Here is a 27,731-nt window from a genome sequence, read left to right as displayed (position 1 = left end):
GCATCCAGCTGTGGATTAACTTGTGAACTGAAATTGCACCTGTTGTTAATTCAGGCCTAATGCAGAAGTTAACATAAAAGAGCTGAAGAGTTTGGGAAGCTGAAGCTCTAGGATACTTGAAACTCTCTTGATCTCCCCATCAGCATTTGCCAATAGATGGAACTGGTTGAGGTAGTATTTTAATAGTAGCTGTGAACAGCCCAGATCTATGTGCTGTGCACAAACAGCAGTTGCTGAAAGGAAGTTGCATGTGCCAGATCTTGATTTAAGCTAATACTTCATACTGCAGCTGCTACCCAGAGCATGCTGCTAGCAGGAGGGCTGCTTTTTTCTGTACAATGTAATTGAAACAGAAAGCACTGGAAGCAGTGACACCAGATCCAGATGTATTCTGGTACTGGAAAGCAAAGTCTCTCATTGAGGCTGAAACAAAGCAAAGGCATTGTAGTTACAACTCATCTTGGATCATGATGCATGTAGTTCTCATCTCTGTTCCTCACACCTGGGTAAGAGAGCTACAGGCACAAAGATTACATGATTCACTGGTCTGGGATTCACACTTTGTAAGGTAACAAAACCAGCCAGAACAGTTTAATCTCAACGATTAACTTTGCAAAATAGTAGTGAGAGGGCAGAAAGCAGGATTCTGTTTTAGTAACCAGCAAGCATTGACCAAAACAAGTATGTGAGGCAGGCTGAGATAGCTATTTTTCCTCCCAGCACAGGCTTGTACTATAGAAGTGTATGTATGTGTATATATATATATATATATAAGTAAAGATATTCCTTTATCACAGGAAAATACTAGAGTTGATGAAAGTCACTGCTTTCAAAGGAGCAAGCACTGAAGGAAGGGGCTCCCAAAATTTCTATTTTGAGATTGGAAAGCTGTGCTCCTGCATTCTTCATACGTGTCTTTGAACACTTGACTTTAGCCACTGTCAGAGAGACCAGCTGTTCTGAGAGGATGGTCAAAAGGTAGAAATGCTTAGCCAATTAATTCAGGATTGGAAAACTAAGCAAATGCCCAAACCATTACAGCAACTCAAGGAATTAGCAGGAACTCTCAGCCTCCCTGATTTAGTAACAGTTGGTCACATAATATTGTAACTCCTCGTGTAAGCATTTAATAGCCTCCTCTTAGGTTACTGAGACATGAATCTGGAGGCCTATTTCACCACAAAAGCAGTTTTAGAAAGAGGAAACTCTATGGTCCATAGGACAAGGAAGTTTAGTTCAGGATGATCCAGCTTCTCAGTGCCTTGTGGCAGGTCACTTCAAGTAAGAAGCAGTGCATTGCAAGTAATTAATGCAGTGGCCTGAATTATCACAGCAGATGCCAGGCTTTGTGTCTTACTGCACCTACAGACTTACATTCCAAGGTTCCTGTTACTGGAGGTTAGCTCGAAGAGCAACTTCTATTTATTCTCTGAAAAGATCATGGGTATAGGTTTTCCAGACCAAAAACACCACTAAGAATTATATGAATAGAAATAGACAGTCAACATTTTTGCTATATATTTTATTTAATATAACATAATCCATCAAATATCACATCTACCAATAACCATCTAAAAATCTCACTCAATTTTCCTTCAAAGAAATCTCTGGCCTATCAGCTTCCCAATGCACCATTGCTTTTCCAGCCAACTTGACACAAATCCATCTGCTAACCTACCCTGATTACAAAAGTACAGGTGAGCACTACATAGAAGACTGACACTTACTATAGCACTAACCAGTGAACATGAATTCGTTTACTCAGTGCAGAGAACTGCAACGCCACGCTCATAGAAGCTGCGGGGATCTTCCTTGGTGGCTATTTCAAAGTCAACGGTGAAAATCAGATCAGCACGGGTGAAGTTCAGATAAACTGGTAAAGTAACCTGGGGAAAAACATCAATATAGAAGAGTTGTGTAAGACAGCTGCAGAGTGTTAACAGGTTTCTGTAACACTGTATGGTACTAATGAGATGGGAATTTACTCTCAGATAACTCAGTACTCAAAATATGAGGAAAAACCTCAAGACTTAATAAATTCACAGATGCTGCTACAGGTATAAAATTGAGTTTTGACCTAAACAGCACGCAACAGCATTTTTGGATGCCTCTCTTTTTTATCTGTCTACAAAGGAAAGACATGAAGCACTATGTCAGTTTGCTGCTAGCCCTGAAATCAGATGCCAGATGACACTGAAAGTCATTAGAGAACACCAATTTGATTTATGGTGCCCAGTACAAGTATCCATAAAGGCTTAGGAAAAAAACTGCTAGGTATATCTAAATAATTTCATCAACACTTACAACATTTGCTTTTTTATCAGCATTTGTCTGCTTGATCCAGCGAAGCTGTGTAATGGGCAGGACAGTTGAAATAGCATTTGAAAGTGACAGCTTGTTGTTACTGCATGTAGCTCCCTGAAGCTTCAGGCCTGCAAATTGCAATACAGTTTAGAGTTCTACAAGCTTTCATACATCCAAAGGCTGTCTCCCCCTGTATCTTTCAAGGGCAAAGTCTAGTAAATGAGAAGCATTTCATACTGCAAAATGAAGAAGTTGTAGGTGATACACTATGCGATACCACTTCAATATATACTGGCCCCAGTCTTGAGATTTATTAGCATTGCAAATACTTCCCTAATAACTAATCTGTAAACATTTTCAGCAAGTGTGTATTAACTTTTGCAACGACAGGATCTTTTTCAGTTGACAACGCCCATTTAGTAACAGAAGCTTCTGAAAACATTTCAGAGCAAGGTCCCTTCCCTCAGCTAAGTTTACCTGTGACTCCAAAGCTGCAGGCATCCAGGACTGCGTTCTGGGTAGTTGTAACATTGACCTCAAGACAGAGTTCTTCAAGGGACCAACTGTTTGCTTGGGCAACATATTGTCTTGTAGCAGTAATATATGCCTCTGGTACAAACAGGCCACCAAGGCACACATGGATGTTCTATTTAAGGGGGAAAATACAGGGAAAAATGTATTTCAGCTGCAGTATTAGTTAATGACTATTATAAATACTTCAGCAATCTATTTACATTAAAATGCTCCTGCTGCTACTGGAACACCATGTAACTGTTAAGATGCTTTTTGCTCTAAGGCTTTGTCTCCTGTTGTTCTACAGTACTAATGCTCCCTCTGATCTCTGTGCACAGTCAGCCAGCTAAGCCTCATCATGCTGTGATCAGGAGACGCTCAGCAGTATTTACAGACATCTCAGAGAACACTGACTCAAGTTCATTGACTGAGGAGCTATTTAGAAGTCCTGATGTGAAGACTCCACGAAGCAGTTACACAGCTCCACCAATAACCCCAAGAAGTCAGCACAAGGTACCTTCAGTTCTTTTGCTCCACCAGATGCAGCTGCCTGGGAAATATTCTGGAGCTGTTTAATGCGCTCGCTGAAGTCAGACACCCACTGGATAACAGTCATACCAGCTGGCACTGTGTAATGAGACCAGCTACGAGGCAAAATACCTACAAAAATGTGATTAGAATTAAGTTTTGTTCATATACAGGTTGAAATTACACACTATATTGAAACTTTGAAGACTTGGACTAGAATATCAACCTCCATTTTAAAAGACCCCTCAGTAAGTGAAAGCACTTTCAAAGATTACAGAGCAAATGGCCTCCAGGCCTACTCTGTATTTAAAATGCCACCCCACAGTTACAGACACCCTCCAAGAGCAGCTGCAGTTACACACAGCTATTTACTGCAAGACCTATCTTCAACTCTGCATGAAGATTTGAGTTCTTTAGAAAAAACTGAAGAGGTCAAGTATCTGTGTTTCAGAAAATGCTTTTGTTCAAATCACCACATATTATAACATGCAGGATGTCGGTGAAAATTCCACATGTACGTACAATCTTTAAATAGAAATTCAGAGAACTTGAATATTTTCTAGGAGATTTTATAGGACCAATACTACTCACTTGGTGGTATAAATAACTTTGTTCCATCACAAGTCAGAAATTGAGAGAATTTAGTAAGATTTCAGCTTAAAAATTAAGCTGCTAATAAAAATTGTATCAAAAAGCCTAACAATATTACTATTATAGCCTAACTATTATACTATTATTATAGCCTAATTATTAGGCTATTATCAACCTCAACTTGAAATCTCAAACCAAACCAATGGGAATTTTATGCTCAACTTTAAGTATTGCTTGTGTCAAATGGCAAAGCCTATCCACATTTTTCTACTGGTTTTGGGTTCTTTTTAAGCTGCTGACCACAACAGCCTCTTACACAGTGCAAGAAGCAAAGAGAGCACTGGGAGATGCCAATTTGAATTCCCATACCTTTCACCAGCTCATTTATCAGTGTACGCAAATAGTTGGTTTGTTTCTTTTTCCCTTCACACACTTGAACCACGTCTGCCAGGTCCTGACGAACATCCTGGAGCAGCTTAGCTCCCATTTTCACCTCTCTCTCAAAGAACCGGAACAAAGGATCCTGATGGTTAAAACATTGAAAGTAAGTTGCAGATCAAGGTTCTTGCTGGAAAACTGCTATGAAAAGCAACCCCTTAATTCTGGATGGACTGAGCAGTGACACTGTGACTACAAGCATTGAACATGAAGATGCAGGCTGTGGTGCAGGAAGTGATTGCAGAAACTGTTTTACAACCAACAATCTCCTCTCCCTTGGAGAAGCAAGGAAGTAGAAGTCACAGCTGAACAATTAATGCAGGCTGCCTGCTGCAGCTCCCTGGCTAGACTGTTTGCCATTGCATTTCTTCAAATAATACCCAAAAGACATAAACCAGGTTTTAGGAGCATTTCAAGAAACCCGGCAGGTCATTACATGGCTATGCAACCCAGAATCAGCATCAACACAGGTTCCATCGACCCCTCAGCAGTGTAATCAGTACCTGCAAATCACAATGCACCCAAACTTGTGCTTTGCCTATGACCACGTTAAATAAAATGTAGCTCTTACTTTAATGTTTTCCACAGTCCGCTTCAGATGGTTTAGGGTTTGTGGGATAAGGTGAAGCCAGTTAGAGGCTGTGGTATGCAGTGTTCTCATCCAGGCTGGGCGCCCATCCGATGTAGAATCGGTTCTTGTCTTCTTCTCAGTTTCTGCATAAGCCAGATCATCTTCATCCTCCAGCATCTGCATTTTCAGCATTTTACTGATCATATCTATGCCTAAAACAGAAGATTTGCTGTTAGTCAGAGAAGCAGTGGCATCAAGATTAAAACATCCCACTACATGCAAGAACCAGGACTTTCCATTATTCCTAGTCTAGACCTAAGATTCAGAACTGCCCAGCTGTAGGTGGCTCCAGAAGCTTACAATAAAGCTTTCCACAATCAAGATAGGAGTTTGCCATCTGGAAGACTAAATGTGACTGGCTTTTTTGATTCACAGGCTCCTGGTCAATTTTTGGACTACTCAAGTGTCTTCCCTTGTGGAAGTTAAACCAATTATGTTGAGAGAAAGAAGGAGAAAGCTATTGACTCTTCAGCAAAATTTATATTTCTCTTCTGCTTTTTAGTTAAAATCGTGGCCTGGTAATCTATGGAAGACATTGTTAAAGTTCTGGATTTACCCTGTGTGGTGAGAAGAACTTTCTCTGCATTATTGGGCAGGCCCAGCCATGATGGTGTTTGTGTATCTGGAAGCATCTCAACCCACTGGACAAACTCTTCACGCCTGCAAGGCACAGTTGTAATACTCATTAAAAGGTTTCCTCTGTCAGAATGCCAAGGTAATGCTTTGCCTGAGACAGATGTTTACACAGCACAGAAATACAGGTTATGTGCTTGGTTTTTTGTTTTTCTTTGTGTGCAGTTTTTTAATTAAAAAAACCAAAGCTGTACACAGAAATCAGGATAAGGAAAAAATGATACCTGATTCCATCTGGCATCTGAATATCTTTGTGTCCATCAACTTTGCAAGCCAGTTTGAATTCACTGTCAAAACTTAAGGTAGTGAACAGACGTTCCAAGAAAGTGTTTAACAAACGTTGATCAAATTCATTATCGATACGACCTCCATAGATAGACTGGGCCATCAGTGTCTTCAGTGCAGACCAGGGGATCTTATCAGGGGAAATGTTTTGGCGACCCTATAATTAGCAGGAAACAATTGTTAAATTACCAACAGGGTTTTTGTTCCTACTTATTTAGCTTCCTTGATGTTTCCAGAACAGACTGTTTCACTGAAGATCCAAAATAATCTGTCATCTGTACCTAAGCACACAACACTACTTGCCTTTGCTGTATCATCCAACCAGGTATCCACTGTGTCACAGGCAGATCTCAGGTCAGATTCTCCGAACTCGTACTTCTTGGACCAACCCAATGGAGCATAGCGCAGGCGCTCTTGGATAATGGCATGGAACCAGGCAAGGAGGAAATATAAACGAGCACGCTCATTTGGAGACTAGAGTGGGAGGAAAAAACCAACACAAAACCACGTAACTGTTACTTCAAGTGAACTGATAAAGCCAGCTAAGAGACTACAAAGTATCAGACTTAATGTTAGATTGCTACTGAAACTGAATACATTCTACCAACAGAACAAGCAACTACTACTTGGGGGAGGAGAGAAAAACATTTGAAGCACATCTTAGAAGCTGAGATTTTAACATCTAAGTAAGATTTCAAGTAATGTGTTCTTGCATTCAGTTTCATCGACACAAACCACAGTCTCACCTTGCACATCCTAGAAACTGGAATGCTACTGAAGGTTCTCAGCATGTTTGCCTTTACACCAGGAGGAGGTTCAAACACGAAGATTCGGCCGGCACGTAACAAATTCACTGGCACCTAGAGAAGATCAGTAAGCTCAAATCCAGCTGCTTTAGCCTTCGCTAAATTAAATTCCAGCACAGTCTGTTACCTTCAAAAACCTCATGGTAAGCACATGAAGTCCTGCCTTTCTTTTGGAGGTTAAAGGAACAATATGAAGTTTTCAGCTACAATTCAGTTATCAGAAAGCAAGCCTAGTAACTCCCCTGGTGTGTATTTTCCTTCTTCTTTACTGCAGAAAGGCAGTCATGAGAAAACCTTCCCTGGGGAGCACTCTTAGCTCTGCAAGCCAGTTACTCTGCCTGAGAAAATCAAATTTTAAATCAGTATTACCTTTGGATTAATCTCCATGGTAAGGAAGAGTCTGAAACAAGCATGGGGTTGCAGGGAATGTAGTTTCTTTTCTAGTTGCATGAGCCAGCCAGGAGCCAGGTGAACGTTCTTCAGCATTACCCATCTGTGAATTTTTGAAACAGAGAAAGTGCTTTTTAGTGAACAGCTTATGGATCCTGCCTGTGATCATCACAAAGAATAACAGAACATGATATCAATGCTACAGATTTTCCTCCCTCTTTTAAACCTACCATCTACATAGAACCAGAGTTCCTGTGTACCGTAAATGGGTTAATTTTCTTGTTCTGCAGGTACAACCTACTTCTCCTCATAACATTTAAATATAAGATGTAAACAGATGTGCTTGCTATTACAAACTTAAATTCTAAAGACAGGCCTACTTTTTGTTTTACTCACAGTTTTATCTCTCTAGCCAATAGGTACCTTCCCCCTTTTACCTTTCTACTAGGCAGTATCCTAGCTGAAAATGAAACAGAACTTACCTTCCAGATTTCACTGCTGTGTTTATTGCTTTATCTGCTTGGTTAAAACCTTCAGCAGAACCTAAAAGACAAAAGGGTTGTTAAATTTCTTACTGCTAACAATTTCATTACGCTTAGATGTTGAAATAAGGTATGCTCTTACCAATAGCAATAGAAGTAATCTGTGTATTCTGCTCAGCTGCAAGGTCTTCAACATGACCACTAGCATCATAACCAGGCACCGAACACATCAGCACAGGGGTATTCGGTTTCACCTGTGCCCCAAGAAGTTGAAAAGGATATGAATCAATCACTAGATAAATATGAGAATGCAGTAAAGTTCAGTGTTTCTTTCCTCTGTACAACTAAACCCATGATGTTACTCTTAGTTTTGCATTAACAAATAGAAGAACAATCCACTCCTCATACCAGAGAAGGGTAAGTGGAAGAAATATTCACTGGATAGCTTAACTCACTGTGGAATTCATGCAAGGTGGCACTAAGCATCTCAAAAACAAGTAGTTTACCTCTGTATCCACAATGTGTGTCAGATCTAAAGGCTGCTCCATAATAGACATGAAAGACTCTCCAAGATTTGTTGAAACAAAGGTATGTGCCATGGCCAACAAACGATCTGGACGGAAGGCCTGGATCAGAAGCAAGCGATGAATGGCCTGTCCAATGGGAGCTGGAAAGAGGAGACAGGATTAGTTGGACAGGCAAGAAAACCATCCTCAACACACTCCTGTCTTCAATTCTCCATTCAGTTTCTCCCCATCTTGTTCTGAAGACTATGTATATAGAAAGCTAATTATCATTTGAAAGATCAGATGCAACTTTTTAATGAAATGCTTATATTCTGTTTTCAATTTGACAGCTTAAAAAAACTTAACCGGCTTCAGCTGGTTTAAAAAATCTACAGGCTGGAATTATTGCCATGAGTGATTTTAATTTCCAGGGACAACAGATCTCTTCACATCATCTCACTCACAAAATAATCTGCTCTTCTGCTAAACTTAGAATTACTATACACTTGTCTAGCATGGATAGGGTAGATAACCTAGAGCTGCTTCAGTTAATGGTCAAGCAGCTTTTGATGCCTCTCAAGGCATCACTTTAATAAGCAGCTAGTAAATACGAGCTTAGAATCCTTAATTTAGCAAGCAACAGGAATGAACCCAGAATGATCAAAGGCAGCAAACACTTCCTAAAGCTATCTTTCAGACAAAGGAGGAACTGAAGGGCAACAGTTACCCTCAAGTTCCCGCTCTTAACAAATCAGTACTGACAACTAATGTAGCAAGACGTTTAAGACTTCATGCTTAGATACAACTGCACCTTGAAACACTCTACTGCCCTGTTCTCAGAAAATTTGTGTCTTGGAGCTTTTCAGAGTACTGAGCTACCTCCAGATTGGCAGTGACTAAGGTTAATCCAAACTATTATGCAATCTAATGAGATTGTAGAATTACGTTTCATCCTCGGTAGAAGACCAGAACACAGGTTAAGGTGCAGCAACCAAGTGTAGTAACTACTGCTTGGAACAGTTTGGTTTAAAAAACCCAATGAAGCCAAACAAAGAAACCTTCCAAAACCCACCAAAACAACCCAGAATCAAACCCACTAGATTTGAGGTTCCTACACAGTCCCAACTTTATGATTTTCCTAACCATTAAGGTCCAAAATTAAATTCTACTTTAGAATTACTTTTAAAATCACAGTAACTGCTTAGATCACTATAGTAGGACTGGTATGGACAACAGTGCAACTTCACTTACTTGCAGGCTTTTCTTCAGTCCAAAGGTATGGTACAGTCTGCTCTGGGGAGCTGCTATCCAGCCAGATACAGAATTGCTGTATTGAAAAAAAAAAAGCAAAAAACCTGAACTGGAGTTTCATAACAACAGAAACCTGCTGCAAGGATATGTAAAACTCAAATTACACTTTGTCTATTATGCTTTCTTTAGATGTGCCAAATCATGTCACTGATATGCCTGATTTCACTGATTGCCTCCAGCACCCCTGATTCTACAGATCTCTACCAAGTCCCAGCCCAAGCTGTATGTTATTTTACCCCACACTGAACAGTTTGAGAAAAATTAGATGTAGTAAAGAGAATTCAACTTCTAATATAAAAACTAGGCAGGGCAAACCAAACAGGTACTATTTAAGACATGGACATAATTTGGGACATACAGTTTCACAGTCAAGACAAAGATGTATTACTCTCTGAACACTTCAGTCGTAAGAAGGTGCAGTGTTCAGCAGATGAGTACATTCCAAGTTTATGCCACATAGACATGTCCAAGACCCCACCATAATGAAGTTATGTATGGCTGGGGCTGCTTCCTTCTACTGCATAATTATCACACATTGGTGATACAGTAAATGACTTGCAGTGTCACACTTTCTGCTACCATGGGAACCAGAGCTGGTCAACCACAAAGCCAGATGAATGGTGAAACGGTTTATGAGTGATGAACAATGCTGGTATTTACAAGTTTCACAGCTGGGTTACGAAGCAAGTAAGAACATTCATTTCCACAACTACAGCTAGTTCATCTTCAGGGCATCTGTTCCCACAGCAGGAGAGCTTATATGTAAGTATGAAGCTCTTCAAGCAGACACACCTGGAAAGCTTAACAAGATAGCTCAGTGGAGAGACAGACCCTAGCCAACACTTACCTCATCAGCTTGAACTTTTGAAACAAGGTCCTTAAATGCAGGAAGGCAGCTCAACCTCATCATTGCCTCTGTCTGCTCTACAGTCAAACCATTGATTTTGGGGAGAGATGCAGTGTTTAGTACAATCTCCTTCCCTCTCAAGAAGTGCTGGAATTCTGCATCATATGTAGGTTCCCTAATGTTAAGGGAAAAGAAGACTTTAGCTAGATGCCTTTAAGATATCCCTCCCTTTTTCAATTGAAATGAAGCAAGAAAACAAAACATTTACCCAATAGTGCCTTTCAGTTTGATTCGGGCCAACAACATGGCAAACGTTATGTGATCCTGGTGCAGCATGCCACGTGCCACTCGATTGAAGGCCACCTAGGAACAAAACAGAGTAGTAGTGTAAGAAGCTTTGAACTCTGACCCTTCAAAAATGATTAAAGAATTACATTCATTAGTTAAAAAACTGAACCTGAAAGAGATCCTTTGTGATAATTGAGAGACGGTGAGTATGGTCTGTAATTCCCTTCAGATTTGGGTTCTCATACAAGACATTGTGATAGATGTCCAAGAAAAACTGGAGGGAGTATTGGTACAGGAAATGTATCTGAAAGAGAAGAGAGTTTATTTTTTCTCTCTACAATCCTGATGTTTGATAACCAGCAGAGTATGCCTACCAAACTGCAATACTGGGCAGTGCCTATTTAGCTTTAACCAGTAAATACACCAAGCTCCTGATTGGAAGAACTGAACCTACCTGTTTCAGTGACTCCATAGTAAAGTAGATACTGCTGCAAGCTGTAGAAAGAGGCAAGTACTGCTGAGAAACAGTCTCCACTTCTTGCATGACAATATCAGTCTCCTCTACTTTTCTGGTGACCTCTGCTGCTTCCTTCTTCAGGTTCTCAAGAGTAGTAATGATGGTGTCATCATCCAGGATACGTCCCTTCACTTCATTAAGTGCTTGTAGTAGGGATTTTTCCAACTGACGTAAGCGCAGCTGAAATTCACCTTAATTAGAAGAAAAGATAGGTCACATTGCACAGATATGTTAGTTTTTAAGAATTATGCATATTGTGTGTACTTTGCCATTGGACAAACAACAGCGTATGAAGATATTTCACTGTGTATCACTAGAGTAAACCCACTGTAATCTTTTAGAACAGAAGGAAGTTAATTTTGGTAAACATACCCTGGAGCTTGAGGAGGTCAGAGCGTTTTTCATCAACATCTGGTCTTTCAGCTTTCAGGACTTCATTCAGACACTGGCTCTGTAAGCTGCTGCGAGTTACTGTGAAGTTCACAAAGGTAACACGAGAGCAGAGGTCTGGTGGGAATTCAACCTGTCACAGGGAACATGGAAAAACTTTCTCAGCTCTCTTCACGTGCCATTTCTACAAACAGGACAGCTTTTGTTTTACTTACTGTTGGATCTCTGGTAGAAAGGAAGATAACGAAGGATGGTGACAAATCAATATCTTGGTCTCCCAGAGTAATCAGAACTCTGCCTCCAGTTCTTCGGACTTCACGATTCAGAACAGGATTCAGAACTGGATCGTAGCTCTCCACATCCTAGAAAGACATATGTGTTAAAACTGTTGTTTGCAAATGTCTCAGTCTAAAACTCCCAATCCAACTGGGGATTAAAATTCTGGTAAGTAAACAATTGGCAGTTGGTTTGGAATGGGGATCACATTCAGAATGTATTTGCACTTTAGATGTGTAATTGAGCTACACAGGGGCAGGAGTATTATTAGTGGTGGTAATTTTGTTAGCTCTACTGCATGTAAGCCCTATTCTAAACAGCACAAGTTAACAGTTACTGATCTTTTCCATTTCCATACTGAGAAGCAAAAACCCCACCCATTTCAAGTGAAAGTCAACTATTCCTATAGTTGCCTATTTCTTTATATTACTGAAATTTCTCCCTGATACTCAGAGTAGATTTAATTCTAGATAACTAGCCATATCATATGACTAGAGAAAGCACATGAAAACAAAGGAACAGTTAGACAGGTTGCAAGTCATTTTATAGTGTGGAAGTAAAGAAAGATCATTTCTAAATAAAAGAATTTGATCTCAAAATGGTGGAAAAGGAAATAAGTTCTTTTGATTCTGTAGCTCACTAATTCTTCTCAGGACTAACACCACATGTATCACTAATTTACTTGTTAAATTGTAAGTTGAAAATAAAGTTGTTGGCATGTTACTAAGAGAACAATTGCAAACTTTTCTAGTACACGGGACAGAATTCAAGAATTTAAATAGTTTCTACATCATCGTACCACTAACCTGAACCAGAAGTGGGTTACCAAATCTCAAGGCACTTTCCAAGTTCTTCCTGAAAGCATCATCCAAGAAACTTGTACGAGTTATCTTACGGTCTTTATATTCATTCATGATAAACTCTGTAGCTTGCCCAGAGGGATCAATGATCAAGGGATACCTTAAATTAAAAATAAACCACTTTCATTATTTAGGTTTTGACTGCAGAATGTTGAAGCAGTTTTATGAATTTTCATTGCATTATTAGTCTCAACTCTAAAACCTTGTTTATTCCTTCACTAAGTTGAGGCAGATTCAGTGACTCACTTCAGAGTTTTGAAAGGTAAGTTTGTATTTGGGCAACAAAACAGCTTCAGTTCAAGGCAACTTATTTTAACAGCTAAGCATAACAAAAAAGGCAAGCAAAGGTGAATGAGAGCTTTTACGTTTTACGCATGGTTGAGAAGCTTTTACAAACATTAGTTTCACACACCAGTGAAACAGTGCTTTGAAGGAGCTACTGTGATTCAGTAGGTGCAAACCCTGCCTCCTGTGAGAATGTTGCTTCAGAAGTCCGTATCTTAGAATGAAGTACCTGTTAAAGCGCTTGAGCATGATGGCATTCTCAGTGCACAGGTCATCTGCAGGCAGAGAACTTGCTTGCCAGCGCAGCCGCTCATCGGCGTTGGAAAGGTACTCGGTCCTTGCGATGTCTGTGCGGAACTGCAGGAAGCAAACACAGTTAATATTTAACGTGACATTCTCCAACCAGCTGGTGAAGACTTTTGAAGTAAATGCAGCTCTACAAAGTGCTCTTTTCCAACTGCTCCATTCTTTACCTAGCAATCCTAAAGTTTAACTCCTGCAGTAAATCAGTTTATGGTTAACTTATCATGACTGGATCTTTACCTGGATATTTGCTTGCTGCAAATGGTGAGACCATGTAGTGAACAGATTCTGACGCATCTGCTGATCAAAGTAGCCAGCATAAGCAATAAAAGCTCCCGAAAGTAAACAGTCTCCTGCAATAGTGGACATCTGGTTTTTGAAAGTCTCACTTGTCTTCTCCCATCTTTCACGTTCAGCAGAAAGACTCTTCAGAAGAGCTGTGCTACGGTTTACCTAGAAATAAGTGGCGAAGTAAGATTCTTTAGATGATGAATTGTTGTCATATTACAAGTCTCTCAAAACTCAAGGCCCAATTTAAATTTAAAAGCTCAGCATGAGATTAAATTTGGGGTTCTCCACTTCAGTGCTTATTTATTATGTTGATTTTAACTGTTACCTTGAGGAACTTAAAAGTGCTAAGTACTAGTACAGTAGCAACATACTAAGGTATGAGATCAAGCACACAGAAAAATCCACCCTCCCCTCCTTTAAGTCCAGTTAAGACATTACAATCACACTACATCCATGCCTGTTTCCAAAGGCTTTCTACATATTTTAAACCTTATGAGAACTGTCTTGTTAATCTAGTGGCAACATGAGTTGATATTTCTCTAACTCCAGACAGGTTTCTTGAGAAGCCTCATGACACCCAGAGATGAAACAGTTTAAATGCACTGCAGAAGGGAAGCAACCAAGGCGCCACTCTCAAGCTTGAAGAACAATTCAATTTTGGACTGTCAAAGATTATAGAATGGAAAATTACTGGTATATAAAGTCTTACTTTTGCTTCTACAGCAGCCAAGTCTGCCTTAATAGCTTGAGCCTCCGAAATCAGTACTGCATATTCTTCTTTGTAACGGGCAATACTGGCCTCAAGATCACGAATCATCTGCTCCACTTCATTTGCTTTCTGTTGGTTGTCTTTGGCATCATCTTCCAGCTTCTGCAGTTCATTGCGTAGAGGTTCCACTCTTTTCAACATATCAGCATAGTTCAGCTGCAAATGGTAAATAGAACCTTTATACTTTCAAAAATGACTGTTAACAAGAACCACAGCATTCAGGTATATACTATCAACTGCATTTTTTCAAATTTATGTACTTCTGATCTCTGTAAGAATTAATAACTACTTTAGAGAAACTTTGTTTACCAATCCCTAGGACACTAATTTAAACTAAGCACAGAAACATAATTGCATTTTTGCAAGATTCTTGTGCTGCTCTGTAGATTTACACAGGTTCAGACCACATTAAAAAGTGCACAGCATCATTTCACATAAATATTCAATATGGTGTCCATGCCAATACTGTGCTAATCTGCCTTTCTTAGCAATGAAATAAGTAAAGCTAAGCCACAGAACAATTAGGACAGGACCTGTTGGCAGATTCAAATTAAGTACAGTCTCTCCAGATCATGCCATTCCAAGCAGGCACCGTTTTAACAAACCAAACATTCTGCTGTATTGAACACCAACAGCAAGTAAAACCCTTTTTGGGTATCTCAGTCTGGGGGCAAGATGCCCCAAAGCCTATTCCTTTAGGAAACTAGTCAAGTATTTAAAAGTCTGCCTAAAAGACCTTGGCACAACTGCCTTGAGTGTGTTCTACTCTGAGGCAAGACAAATGCAGTCTCATTAAGAGGACTGCATTGCATTTTCCAGTGAAGAACTGTATTGTCCTGAAGAACGACATTACATACAGAAAGTATCCACTAATGTTCACTGTAAACCCAAAGTTTTCCAGTGCAGAGGCTGTACCACAACTGGCTAATAATTCTCTGGCACAGCACTATATATCGCATAAGCATTCATCTGAACCATCTACCCATTTCTCTGAAGCAAAATAGCTTGCAGTTCTTAGCTGAATAAAGGCAAATTCAGAGCCTTTAGACACTGCTATATGCCTTCTGGCTCACTCTTTTCACCTTGCCTTTGCTTCCTCAAGCTGACTTTACCTGTGCAATTGCCCATTTCACCATAGGTCCGCAGGCCAGTGATGCTCTGTTTACGATTTCATAGTTGTAACTTGGGTTTGACAGGTAGTTTTTCTTCATCTTCTCCCGGATGGCATCACTGCAAGGGAAAAATTTTTACAGATAGCATGAGTACACTGTATGTCAGCACAGAGCTGCTCAGTATCCCTTTATCTAGCCTGCCTTCCACAGGGGACAGTGAACATTCTCTGGCAGTTTTGCTGAGTAGTAGCTGGGATGTTTTAAGTAGCTCCATACGTTGTTTCAGAAATCACAACTTACAGGTGATAAAAAAATTTTATCAATATTTTAAGATTAGTCACTCACAAACTGCTCAACTCTGCTCTGAAAAATTTGGACTTGGAAGGGAATTCAGATGTCTCTAGTCTGACCTTCAGCTCACATTCAGAGTCAGCTAAGAGGCTGACCTCCTAAGCTGAATAAAGCCCTCAGCAGCCTGGTCTGTTATTGCTGCAAGGCCACTTTCAACTGACATTGTGGCTTTGGACACCAACACACTGCTTTGCAACCATGCCTTGAAGTCACACAACAAGCAGCAGCTTTGCTCCAGTTTGCATGATACGCTTGGGCTTCAGCAGTCCATTTCCTGTACCACCTGCATGTTCATCATGTACACTAAGCTGGTGTCAAAGGAAGTCACGTGCTACCAAAGCAATTACACAGAGGACAGTCCAGTTAAGACCCTCCATTCTTTATAAATAGTTTGTTCACATAAGTATCTCACACTTTACCTGATTTCCTCAGCAGAGAAATTAACAATGGTTGGAATGAAGTTCTCTCTCATGATAATGGAACGTATTTGTTTCCAGTCAGTGGTACTTTCACCTAACAGCAGGCAGATGGACTCCAGCGCCAACTTAACTGCTGCAGGTGGATTAGCCATGGAACGGACCTCTACCAGGTGCTGCTTCTTTATTGACTTCACAGCTAACCAGGGCCAGAAAGATGAAGAGTGTTGATTGGGAAGAAAGCAAACAGTTAGCAAAGCCCAGTAGAGTACACCCTGGATTTGTAAAAATGCTTCAAGATTCTAGAAAGGAATATGAGGCTATTACAGAAGCAGATACTCCTGAATAACTACTATATTACAAGACTTCCATGAATATCAAATGGAGACAGGCAACTTACTTTGCTGCATAAAAACAATTGACTCAAAACCAGTGATTTGTCTACCCAGTTTAATGAATGGACAGCTTGACTGTATGCTGTATGTACAACAGCAAGGCATCACTGATCTTTCTACAGCTGGTCTGCCAGAAACTAAGCCACAAGCCACAGGAGTATCAAGTATCAGATTGGTACTATTACACACAGGAAAAAAAAATAGCACAAAAATCACAGCTCAAAGACTGTGAATTTAGAAGAAGGGATTTCTTCAACTCTGTTCAGCCCCACACTAAGAGCCTACACTTTTATTAGACAGGACCAAGCCAGATCACAACAGAACACATTCCCATAGACCAGTTTTATATCCAAGATCACAGTGTGATCTCTTCAAATGTTTACATACCGTTTTGAGCTTCAATGACAGCAGGTTCCACCTTGTCAAGATCTTCTTTCACACTCATCTGTTTGTCTGCAATGACCTCCTGCTGCTTGTGCAGCTGTTCCTGAATCTCCTGGCTCATAACCTGTAAGAGAATTTCACAGACAAAATATGCTTTTTAGAAGCTGAATTTCTTCCAGTACTTGCTCTGTAGACTCTGTTTTGTAAATAAAATAGTTGCTACGCACAGAGATTTAATAAAAATTTTTACCTTTTTCTTCTCAGCTTCCTGCTGATCTTTCACCATCTTTTTCAACTTGTCATTGGCTGCTGCATTTTTCACTTCCAGCTCCTGACTCTTTATTCTTAGGTCACGCCGCAATTCTTCCACCTGAGATCAATTTTAAGATGGAAGAGAGAATTCATATTAAGCACTGAGATCTATTTAATCACTCCAGCCTTACAGAGAGCAAAGTTTTAAAGATACATACCTGATCAACTGTTTCCTTGATTTTTCTAAGACCAACGTTCAAATGCATTTGCTGTTCCTCCAGTTCACTTCGTTTCTCATTGAACAAGTTGGCATAATGGTTGATGAAGTCCAAATAGTGACGTGGTGTGATTGCCATTGTTCTGCCTCCTCGTTTTGCCAGCCGAGCATTAGCCTTTAGAGAACAAAAAGTTGTAGAACATGCACTGTTCTAAAATTTATTTGGATGCCAAGGATCATACTTTTTAGGAAACTGGTGAATGATGCCATGGCCTAGAGGTAAGTGTAAGTTAAGCAGCGTAATAATAACATACCTGGTGAAGAGTCTGGTGCACAAACACACAGCTATTAACAATAGCCTCCCTGTGTGATGGTGGCTGTGGCAGCTTATCATACACAACTGGCATGTAATCAGGCACAATGTAATTTGGTTTCTCAAGATCCATTTTGCTTGTGAACTCTTTGCCAACTTGGTATAGTGCCTCAGTTGACCAGTCTCCAAACCAGTTCAAGACGCATCTGAAATAAAAAGCATTTGTGAAGACTTCCCCAGAAGCAGTGTTTTAATGATACTTGTAAAACATGTTAGAATATGCAGCAATTACCTGTTGAAGAGTGCAGGAGAAGTAGCTGCCCTGTCCTTCAGGCCCTCAGAAGATGGATTCATAGTGAACACTACATGGAGATTCCGAATAACTTGGCTGGTGAACCATTTGTAGAGTTCCTCATGCGAATCTAACATTAACCCTTCTTTTTGTGCTCCTTCTTTACACTGAGTCATCAGGGTAGCATATTCATCTCCTTCAAAGAGACCAGGAACCTAATTCAAAAGATATTTCTGTTGTAGTTTATGGTTGTAAAAAGGTGCTTAAAATAGTTACTCAAAATCTTCTTACCTCTCCGTTGGCTAGGAGAGTGTTCATTCTCTCCAGGAATCCAGAATCCAAGACGTTTGACTCATCCATGATAAAAGCTATTTTTTCATTTTTACACCCAGAACGTCTCAATACTGTCCTAAGGTCTTCATCAAAATCTTCACCTGTGTATTTTCTGTGAACCTGGTAAGAGTTAACACTGGTCATTAACATTTTGGCTTAGCTTTTAATGGGATTTTAGGGGTCAATATATAAGTGGGAGTTTTGACTTACAGGTTTTTAGAAGTTACACTAGCACACCAACCTTGATTTGGTAGACACTCAAACCGTTCATCCAGGCAACAAATCTTGACAGGGTTGTTTTCCCTGCTCCACTGACTCCAATTAGCAGCAAGTGGCCCTGTGGCTGACGGAAGATTCTGAAAAAGAACACAACCAATTGTGATTGATAAGTGTTAGAAACTTACTGAAGCTTTTCCTAGAACACCTAAGCTTCAAGTTAGTACCAAAACTGAAATACCTTTCCAGATAAGATCCTGCTATCTGGAGGCTGGCACTATATTTTCTATAGACAACAATGAGACCATGCTTCATTCTCACTTTGTACTGAGGCTACTCTGTTTTAGAATAAGTCTAAATATGGCTTACATGAGCAGCAATGAAGTCTCAACTTACCGGTCAATTCTTAACACATGATCCAAGACTTCATTGAACAGGACAAGTGGAACATCAAGTTCTTCTTCATAAAAGACTTTAAGCCTAGCTTTCACATAGTCTCTTAGTTCTTCTTGATCCACTGGGATATAATCCTAAAAGAACCAGTCGATACAGTAAGGAGATTAAGGAATTTGCTTAGGGGTAAATTTATGAGTACACAAAAGCAGAACTGCTAGAATACTTGAAGTAGCAATCCTCTACAAAAGCTTAAGAATACTATACTCATTTAACTTGCACAGGAACATGTCCACTGCCTAGAGCGTCACAGATAGCAGCATGGGGTTTAAACACTGTATCTACTGAACCTATCACAGGCTAAGCCTGTGCTGCCAGCTACCAAAGACACTGGGAAGTAGCACTACAGACTTACTCCCTTCCCCAACTTATTTTAAACAGCCTTTCCTAGTCACTTACTATTGGTCAGAGATGGGGAGCAAGCCAGGTGGACTTTTGGCTCAACCCACTGGGATTTGTACAGACTGCCCAGATGGATCACTTCAGATGACAAGAAATAGGTCACCAGAAAATGTGTAATACCAGTATTTCTCAAGGGTCACTGCCTTATCCAAGCGATTCCATAAGGAGTAACTGTCACCTGGTAGTGTCACACTATTCTTGAGAAATATTATTTAATACTGCCTTTACATCCCATGGTAACTCTTACAATAGCATCCCTCACATAACAGCTATTAACTTAGTGGCAAAGCTCACAGATAATCACAGATCTCACTGGAGATCAATTGAACAAAATGATGGACACCGATTATCATTTTAATACAGTCATAACAGCTGCATCACTCAGATGATGAGTTGCATCCAACCTATTTAAAATTTTTTTAAAAAATTTTTACTTGCCTTTGACAGCCAGTTGCTGTATAAGATAGGTCTGCTCATAGCCTTTTCTTTGTCAATGTTGGGGAAATGTTTCAGAGCAACCATGTCAATGTTCTCATCAGTCCAGCGTCTCTCCTCATCTTCCACAAGTCTGGATAAAGAAGTAAGCCAGTGAGTACAGTCCTCTGTAATGGGAAGATATAATCACACCACGTGGAAGCACTGTGACTGAAGTATATTTCTGCTTTGTACAGATACAACTCCCAAGAGAGTCAAGCTGGAGTGAAGGGAAATATTCTCATTGGCATTCCAGCTATTTAACATGAAGCACACTTTAGTTTGATCTTCTAATGAAAGTTGGCAGGGAATAGGGAGAATTAATTTTCGACTCTTTATGGTTTTGCCTCCCCAACTCACAATTATTTTACCTGTCCTGGAAAAGACGTAAGGCTTCGTGGGCCCAAATCCTGATAAGGCCTTCAACTGGTAAGGTTTCTAGTGGTCTTAATGCTTCGAATATACCTCTCACCCATCGAGTCATTTCACGAGGTGAATAGATGTAGTGTGGCTGCGTGTCTTGAGTGAATCTCTCCTAAAAATTTAAACTTAATTAGTTACTTTATCTCAAAATTGCACCATATTTTTGTACAGGCCTTGGCATTGCAAGGTATTATGCTGACAGCATAATTTAGTCATTTTTGCCAGAACTCAAGTAACTGGTTGAGTACTGTACACATATTATCCATGTGAAAGGTAAACAATGCATGTTAAATGATTCAGCATAAAAGGAAGCCTTCTAACTAGAGTTTGGAGTTGCACTTAACTAGTTACCTGAGACATTGTGTAGAATTCTACCATAGCAGCAGTGAGAGGTTCTGCATATGTGCGAAGTGATGGGATCAGCCTCAGCATTGCACGATTGAATGTTCCATATATTTGAGTAAGTGAAGCTGGTCCAGGATAGTCCACATAAACCACAGGAACATGTCGTAAAAATCTGAAAGATTAGCAAATTACACAGTACAGAAAGTCAAATTACAATCTATATTCTCTTCATTATCTTTTGCCAAAATTAAGTAACTCCTTGCTTCAAAAATCATCATCAGTAACTGCAGTTGGTTTGATTGCTCCTTAATGACTTGGACCAAAAAGTATTCTGAAGTGTTTCAGATAGGTGATTCAACAGCCTAACACTGAGTCTGCTGCCTGGCTGTCATGATAAGAACCAAGCAGCAGATAGTGCAAAAGCAAGGAACACGATTTCAGCACAGCTGTTGCTAAACAAGTGTATTAAGAACAGATTACAAAATCAATGCTTCAGTTTTGACTCTGATTCTGTTGTTATATAGAATCTACTAGACACATTACCTGTGTGATAAAGGTTTTCTTCCAGGATCAGTAGGTGGATTACATGCACCAACAAACTGAATTCTCTCCAGTTTCACCCAGGTCTGGTCAGATGTACGGTAGAATCCTCCATGTTCCACCATCTGGAACAAAATAGTAAAAATAAAATCAAATCAGTGGAACATTGTATTCCCCTAGAAGTAGCTGTTGTGATACAGTTTACAGTTGCTTAAAAAGAAAAACAAACCTGTCTAATGAAGGATATGACTCTCTGTGTGCCATACTTATCCATATCTGGCAAGTTGATTTCATCACAGAACAGCACTAGCCACTTTCCTAACTGCACAGGAGCCAGCACCACTCCATTAGGGGTACGCCTGTATTCACAGTAGTGATCAAAAGTTTTCAACAGCAGTTCTGGAGTGGTAGCACTTGAAAAGTTGAGTCCAACCACCTTAAAAAGAGAACAGTGAAAAAAAAAATTAAAATACACTAAGGCTTGAAAGAGAGCGTATCAAGAGTCCTGAAAACAGCTATGTTCAGCTGTTCGCAGTGGAAATATATCTACCATCCACGTTACAGGTATATACCATAAATATACAGGTATATACAGCCTATATACTCTTTGCTTCCCACTGCAGGTTCTCAGTTTACCACGCAGCAGTGCTTCTTGCCCAACCCTGTATTTTGAATATCACGGCCTCATGTAACTGTCATTCCACCTAAATATACAGAAGGATGAGAGCTACTCAAACATTTGCACAGGTTTTTAAATACTGAATGCAGCAATGTTCCTCTGTTACTAAAATGGCAAACAAAGAAAGCAGTTTTAGGCTAAGGAACTTGAGAAACGAATTTGTATTCTCCTCAACATGATTTTTATTTTTTGCTATATATACACGACTGACTGAGGTGAAGTTATCACTGAGTTCTGGCTAGGAAATAATTTCCATGCTATCTTTAATCTTAAGAAGATTAAAGACTTGCTACTACTCTGTAATTCACACACACACACACACACACACACACACACACACACTCTCTCTCTCTCTTGTGTACCTCCATGTCAGGCAGAGCTCTGAGAGCACTGAAGAGGGTCATGGTCTTTCCAGAACCTGGTGGGCCACAGAGCACCAGAGGTTTGTGCTCTGCCAGCCAAGTGTACAGCAATGCTTCATGCCGAACTGTATCTAGGGTTGGCACTACAACATCAGGAGCTGCAACTTTGTGTGTTTCAACTTCAATTTGAGGAACTTTGGATTGCCATGGCACCCATTCACCTGTTATGGACACCTAGGAGCACAAAAACATGATCAGACATTTTAGGACAGGAATCCAGCTAAACCTTAATTAATTTTTTAAAGTGACGTCAAATTTGATGTGTTTATTTAAACAAGCAGCTTGTTTGCTGAACTGTGAAACTGCAAAATTTAAGATAGTCTAGCAGTTTATTCTCCAGGTTTGTCTTCAAAACCTAAAGCAAGCTTTTAAGAAAATGAAAGAGCAACACTTCTAGTACAAGAAATGTTTACCTCATAGTCAATTATAGGTATGTTGGGTGCAGTTGGCAGTGGCACAGTGGTGATTCTCCTAATGTATTCTCCCAGCTCTGCTCTCATTTTCAAACGACTGTCTCCAGAAAGAGACCATAGTATTGCATAGACCAGGTACCTCTGTAAGAAGCAGCAACAGCAGCTATTGGTTTGAGAGTAATGGAACGAAACTCAATGAGTAACTCAAATCTAGGCAAAACCAGGAGTCACTTAACAGCAGATTGCATTTACCTGGATGTAACGCTCCAGCTGGTCTATCTGCATCGGGAAGTCGGGATGGTTGGCATTGTACTGGGCCACGTTGCGGCAAGCTTGGTGCAGCATGGAGAACAGAGAGCCGAGGCAGCGCAGGCGGGTGAGGTCCATAATGTGCTCCAGCTTGAAAGCGTGTTCAAGTGCCTTGGTTACCAGGCCGTTGGATGTGAAATATGGCTGCATTATTGTTGCAGCATCTCTCTGAATCTGTTGGGGGAGACAAACACTGCTCAAACCATTTGCTTCTCATTTGACTACCAGGCAGAAAGAAATGATTTTGTTTAAGGTTTGAAACGCTTCATATTTAAAAACCAAACCAAACCAACAACCGAAAAAAAAAAAAAACCCAAACAGAAAAAGAAAAAATATGTAAAGAGGAAGTCAGCTTTTCTATGATAGGCTGTCATAAATTCTACATATGGTGTACCTGCGACACAAGCATTTTTACTACTTAATCTCATAATGTAATTCAAGTTATACCTGCAACATTGGGGATGCTGCTTCTTCTCCTTCATCTTCTTTGCCCTTTCGCCTGCGCTGAGCTTCCTCCTCACCTTCATCCAGAGGAATGCTTCTGAGTCTGGCCAGGAAGTTATTGAATATCATGTCTGTACTGAGAACATCCTCACTGAACCAGACCATACCACACCTTGACACAGTAGCCAAAGTGGCATATTTCAGATCCTGTACTTCAAACATGATACGCACCTGAAAAACAGAAATTTAAAATTACTTTAAAACAGCCAATCAAGAGCAAAACAATACAAACCCTTTCCCTGAAAAAACAGAGACCTTTTAAAATATGCAAATTCGCATTTAGACACTGAATAATCAGCATCAGCATTATACTGTCCTAAGGTAAGTTCATCATTATTGACATTTACCGTAAGACTTAATTCACATTTTGTCTTACAGGGTCAGAGTAAGTGTAACATGAAATGTTTCCACAAAAACTCCTTACTCCAGCAAACCACAATCTGAACTCAGTATTACTTTGCTTGTGGTGAGAAAGAGGGACAACACTAGTAAATACTAAATTAAACTAACAAGCTTATATACAGCACATAAGCACAATGTAAAAAAAGTAACATTACATTTGGTGGGAGGCTGAGACGTTCTCCATTTGGCAGAGTCAGAAGTTTGTTGTCGTCCAAAACAGAGTTCAAGTTCTCAACCCATTCAGGGTCTACATCACCATCAAAGATAATCCACTGGCGTTTTTGTAGTTCACCTCTCACGTTGTCTATGATTCTATATTAAAGGCAATATTCATTGAAGTAGAGAATTAAGACTCAGTAAGGCGAGATTATCCTTGGCACAAATGTACCAGCCATTTTGCATTTGTACTATTAAAGACTTACTTTCTCAGGACATGTGTAAACAAGCCATCTGTCCATTCCCTGGTGTTTGGATCTAAAGTACCATAGAGGTGATCTTTGCTGATTGCTTTTGGATCTATAATGTGAGCGACACCTTCTACACCCTCCAGACGTTCAAGGGCCTTCAGAAGTACTCTCCAAGCCATGCTCTTTCCACTTCCAGAGGGACCAACCATCATCAAACCATGATTTATCTGTGTAATCTGATACAGCTGAAGAACCTGTGACACAAGAAATAACGTACCAATTAACTTCAGCAGTTAATCTAAGCTTTTAGGTATTGTTTGTTTAAGACAACAAAAATTTAAAAGCTTTCCACCTTTCATAATATAAAAGTAAATTTAGTCTTATACATAAACTTCAATTCCACATTTTCAGTTTTAGATTTTACCTTTTCAACCCACATGCCACCAACTTCTTCTCCATCACCATAGGTAAGGTACATTTCCTGACACACTTTTTTAAGTTCCTCTCTCAAGGCTGTCATCTCTCCACGGTGATACTGTACTCCAGGGAATACATCAGAAAGGAGACTGAACAGCAGTGGAATGTCTTCTGCAACCAGCTTTGGTACCATAGTTTCACATACACTTTGGATCAGAATCTGCAGAGAGCGAGCGAGACACATTTCGTTTAAGATTTTTTTGTTAAGTTCACTTCACCAAATGTGTTTGACAAGGAATACTTCACTAAATACTTAACTGATTAGGTACCAGACCAGGGCAGTCTCAGTCAAAACAACCACTGACAGGGTTTCAACTTCGGAACTACCCAATGACTTCCTATTGATTTTCAGTTTATGCAAGTCTGGTTTCTCATGTCTCCTCAATATGCTTCTGGCATTAATTGCTGAGATGCTGAGCAGCAATAAGTGTCATGGATGCACCACCTCATAGGAATGAATTTTTCACTACAATTCAGGGAGTTGGAAAACATGTTTAACTTGGCACTTCTAAGCTATCAAATTACCTTCGGTAACTAACATTACTTTGTTCACATGGCTTAATATTAAATGGTAAACACTGAAGGGTTAATTTCTTTGTTTAGTGTGCATCATCTATCACAGAAGCAGAGACTTTGCACACACATTACCTCTTGCTCTGGCAAGTTCTCAGCGATTTCTCCCTCATCAACAACTTCACCACGCTCTTCTTTCTCCCGCTTTATCTTCTGAATTCTCTCCCTCTTCACATTACCTGCACTAACCAGCACACTCTTCAGTGCTCTCAGGCCAAAATCGTAGTGACTTTGGGAGGACAACTGTTCATCACAAAGCCTAAGAAGCAAAAGAGGCAAAATATAATTTGATTCTCAGTATGAACCAACATAATACTCAGTAAATATCATTCTTTACTTGAAACTTTTGCTTGAAATGATTGCTGCACAATATGCTTAGTGAGTTACAAAGATTATAGCTTTGAACTGTAAGTTCTATTGTTACTGACTGAAGCCAAACTTGTTACTCACTTGAAGAATGGTACTATCTTATTGGCAAGAACTTCAGCTGTACGGAAACCCTGGGAGTACAACATGACCTGGGCAATCAACTGACGGTCTGGTTTTGTCATTGCCAAGCTACGGAACAACTTCTTCAAATTGTCAGGCAGATTAGATCTGCCTGCATAGCCAGGATTCATGGTGATGAAGATTGCCATGTCAGGGCTCACTTTGACTTGTTTGTTCAGCAGCTCACAGGTAATGGGTGTTGCAGCTGAAAAGAGAGTGTATTTAGTTATACCTGAGTCAGTAATCAATCACTCTGAGAACTGAAGTCATACTTTATCCTATTTTAGTTTCCTACAGTAACGGACAGCAGGTTCTCCAATACTGCAACTCAAACAATATAAATTTCTACCAGCTGAAAGTTACATCAAATATTTAAGCCTTGACATAAAATAGCTTCATCCTTGCATTATTTGCAAGAAATGTAGCTTAGCAACAAAACAGCATGAAGGATGTTAGAAAAGAATTACATACTCTTGTCATAGTTGGGGTTGGAATGCTCTCGCAATGCTTCCTGGATGCACTGAACTTGCTGTGAAACTGCAGAGAGCATTCTCTCCTCCAGTCTGTTGAACTCGTCAAAGCAGCCCCATGCACCCACTTGGCAAAGTCCCACAAAGATGCGCCCCATTGCCTGCACGAAGAGGGGAAAATTCACTCAATTGCATCGTCAAAGGAAGCAGAGAAGAGCACTTTACACAATGCATTCAAGGCAGGAAGAAGCTGTGTTTAATTGTAGGGTACTGTATTTGTAGTATTGTAGAGTTATGAAAGGGTTCTGACATTCAGCTTTCACTGCTTCACAGAACCACAGAGGACAACCATAGCTCTCTATTACTCCATACTGTACTGCAGTGTGTTCCAAACCAGGCAAACTAAGTCCACTGCATAATGCTTTGTCTGCTGATACCAATAACATCAGGTGCAGTTCTAGTCCTTTATCACAAGGAGGATACAAGAACTACAAAACATTTCAGAAGAGGAAATTGAATGGCCAGAGTATGATAACCTTTCCACATAAAGAACAACCTTTAAGGTAAGATTCTATAGAAGGCAACATGAGGGAATATGATGGAGGTCTAGAATCTACTGGTTTCAGATGAATAGGAATCAATTATTCACTGTCTTTTCTACTACAAGAACATAGGAATCATTAAAAAAAGAGAAAAAGAAGGTGCTTTTTCATGAAGTGCATAGTAATAGTGCACAGTAGAACAAATCGGTAAAGATGTTATAGAACCAAGTGTGCAAGTGGATTTAAGGGGAGAAATGGTACATGAAGAAACGTTCACTGGAGCATGAACAGAGTAACACTTTTCCAGTGGGACTCCTGATCCTCTTAACTGCCAGAGGGAGGAAGGGAGCTGGGGCAAGGAAGGATCACATTATTGGTGATTTTTATACTCCCTACGCATTTTCTTACAGTCACCCCTGTGAGCCAAATGCTGGCTTAATGGAATCCTGATCTGGTCAAAATACAGCTGTACAGAAAAAAAACCACACATGGCCAACCTGGCAGAGTCTGAAAAGTTCAGTGATTCCTTGTCCATGTTTTATATTATTTTTTATCTATACACTTGACCAAAGTTTTCATTTGGAGACAATTTGCTGTGTTACAGTTTACAGAATCATTTCATCTGGTTCTGAGTTTGAAGATGTCATTCATCTTCAAATATCTGGATAAATTTTCTTAGTTCTGAAGAATTCTTCATATGATGAGATAAACTGCACATCTGTGTTGTAAAGGATAATTTGGTAAAGTGCAGCTACTTCAGCAGTCTCACACTCCCATCTGTTCCTCATTAAACCAGTACTATCAATGCAAACTACATAGTTTAAAGTTACTTTCCTAAAACCAGTCTTAAGCCCCTGCCCCGTACTTCCTTTCCCTCCATTT

General features: G+C 39.9%; 1 protein-coding gene across 1 annotated transcript in view; it reads right to left on the bottom strand.

Moving 5' to 3' along the window:
- Positions 1-1,507: 1,507 nt before the first annotated feature.
- DYNC1H1 (dynein cytoplasmic 1 heavy chain 1) overlaps positions 1,508-27,731 on the bottom strand; it is a 45,865-nt gene continuing 19,641 nt past the window's right edge. The window contains exons 29-78 of the mRNA XM_082283565.1: positions 26,309-26,468; positions 25,799-26,042; positions 25,424-25,607; positions 24,723-24,935; positions 24,314-24,552; positions 24,047-24,203; positions 23,433-23,660; positions 22,929-23,159; positions 22,677-22,817; positions 22,204-22,437; positions 21,392-21,598; positions 21,166-21,287; positions 20,629-20,794; positions 20,226-20,389; positions 19,819-19,948; positions 18,922-19,055; positions 18,551-18,665; positions 18,268-18,429; positions 17,977-18,191; positions 17,686-17,890; positions 17,373-17,546; positions 17,153-17,272; positions 16,906-17,026; positions 16,127-16,322; positions 15,357-15,474; positions 14,185-14,400; positions 13,425-13,637; positions 13,111-13,238; positions 12,543-12,696; positions 11,676-11,822; positions 11,443-11,593; positions 11,008-11,261; positions 10,723-10,857; positions 10,534-10,628; positions 10,266-10,440; positions 9,359-9,434; positions 8,108-8,268; positions 7,744-7,855; positions 7,602-7,662; positions 7,099-7,222; positions 6,670-6,783; positions 6,227-6,397; positions 5,863-6,080; positions 5,562-5,665; positions 4,946-5,157; positions 4,306-4,459; positions 3,335-3,477; positions 2,782-2,950; positions 2,305-2,432; positions 1,508-1,886 (exon numbers count right to left, since the gene is read on the bottom strand). Of these exons, the coding sequence (XP_082139691.1) occupies positions 1,758-1,886; positions 2,305-2,432; positions 2,782-2,950; positions 3,335-3,477; positions 4,306-4,459; positions 4,946-5,157; positions 5,562-5,665; positions 5,863-6,080; positions 6,227-6,397; positions 6,670-6,783; positions 7,099-7,222; positions 7,602-7,662; positions 7,744-7,855; positions 8,108-8,268; positions 9,359-9,434; positions 10,266-10,440; positions 10,534-10,628; positions 10,723-10,857; positions 11,008-11,261; positions 11,443-11,593; positions 11,676-11,822; positions 12,543-12,696; positions 13,111-13,238; positions 13,425-13,637; positions 14,185-14,400; positions 15,357-15,474; positions 16,127-16,322; positions 16,906-17,026; positions 17,153-17,272; positions 17,373-17,546; positions 17,686-17,890; positions 17,977-18,191; positions 18,268-18,429; positions 18,551-18,665; positions 18,922-19,055; positions 19,819-19,948; positions 20,226-20,389; positions 20,629-20,794; positions 21,166-21,287; positions 21,392-21,598; positions 22,204-22,437; positions 22,677-22,817; positions 22,929-23,159; positions 23,433-23,660; positions 24,047-24,203; positions 24,314-24,552; positions 24,723-24,935; positions 25,424-25,607; positions 25,799-26,042; positions 26,309-26,468 (8,124 nt within the window). The 3' untranslated portion in view covers positions 1,508-1,757. The remainder of the gene's footprint in view (positions 1,887-2,304; positions 2,433-2,781; positions 2,951-3,334; positions 3,478-4,305; positions 4,460-4,945; positions 5,158-5,561; positions 5,666-5,862; positions 6,081-6,226; positions 6,398-6,669; positions 6,784-7,098; positions 7,223-7,601; positions 7,663-7,743; positions 7,856-8,107; positions 8,269-9,358; positions 9,435-10,265; positions 10,441-10,533; positions 10,629-10,722; positions 10,858-11,007; positions 11,262-11,442; positions 11,594-11,675; positions 11,823-12,542; positions 12,697-13,110; positions 13,239-13,424; positions 13,638-14,184; positions 14,401-15,356; positions 15,475-16,126; positions 16,323-16,905; positions 17,027-17,152; positions 17,273-17,372; positions 17,547-17,685; positions 17,891-17,976; positions 18,192-18,267; positions 18,430-18,550; positions 18,666-18,921; positions 19,056-19,818; positions 19,949-20,225; positions 20,390-20,628; positions 20,795-21,165; positions 21,288-21,391; positions 21,599-22,203; positions 22,438-22,676; positions 22,818-22,928; positions 23,160-23,432; positions 23,661-24,046; positions 24,204-24,313; positions 24,553-24,722; positions 24,936-25,423; positions 25,608-25,798; positions 26,043-26,308; positions 26,469-27,731) is intronic.

This window comes from Coloeus monedula, assembly GCF_965178545.1.
Source record: "Coloeus monedula genome assembly, chromosome: 6".
Taxonomy (NCBI): Eukaryota; Metazoa; Chordata; class Aves; order Passeriformes; family Corvidae; genus Coloeus; species Coloeus monedula.
Note: the sequence above shows the minus strand (reverse complement) of the source record. Positions and strands in the feature narration are given on the sequence as shown.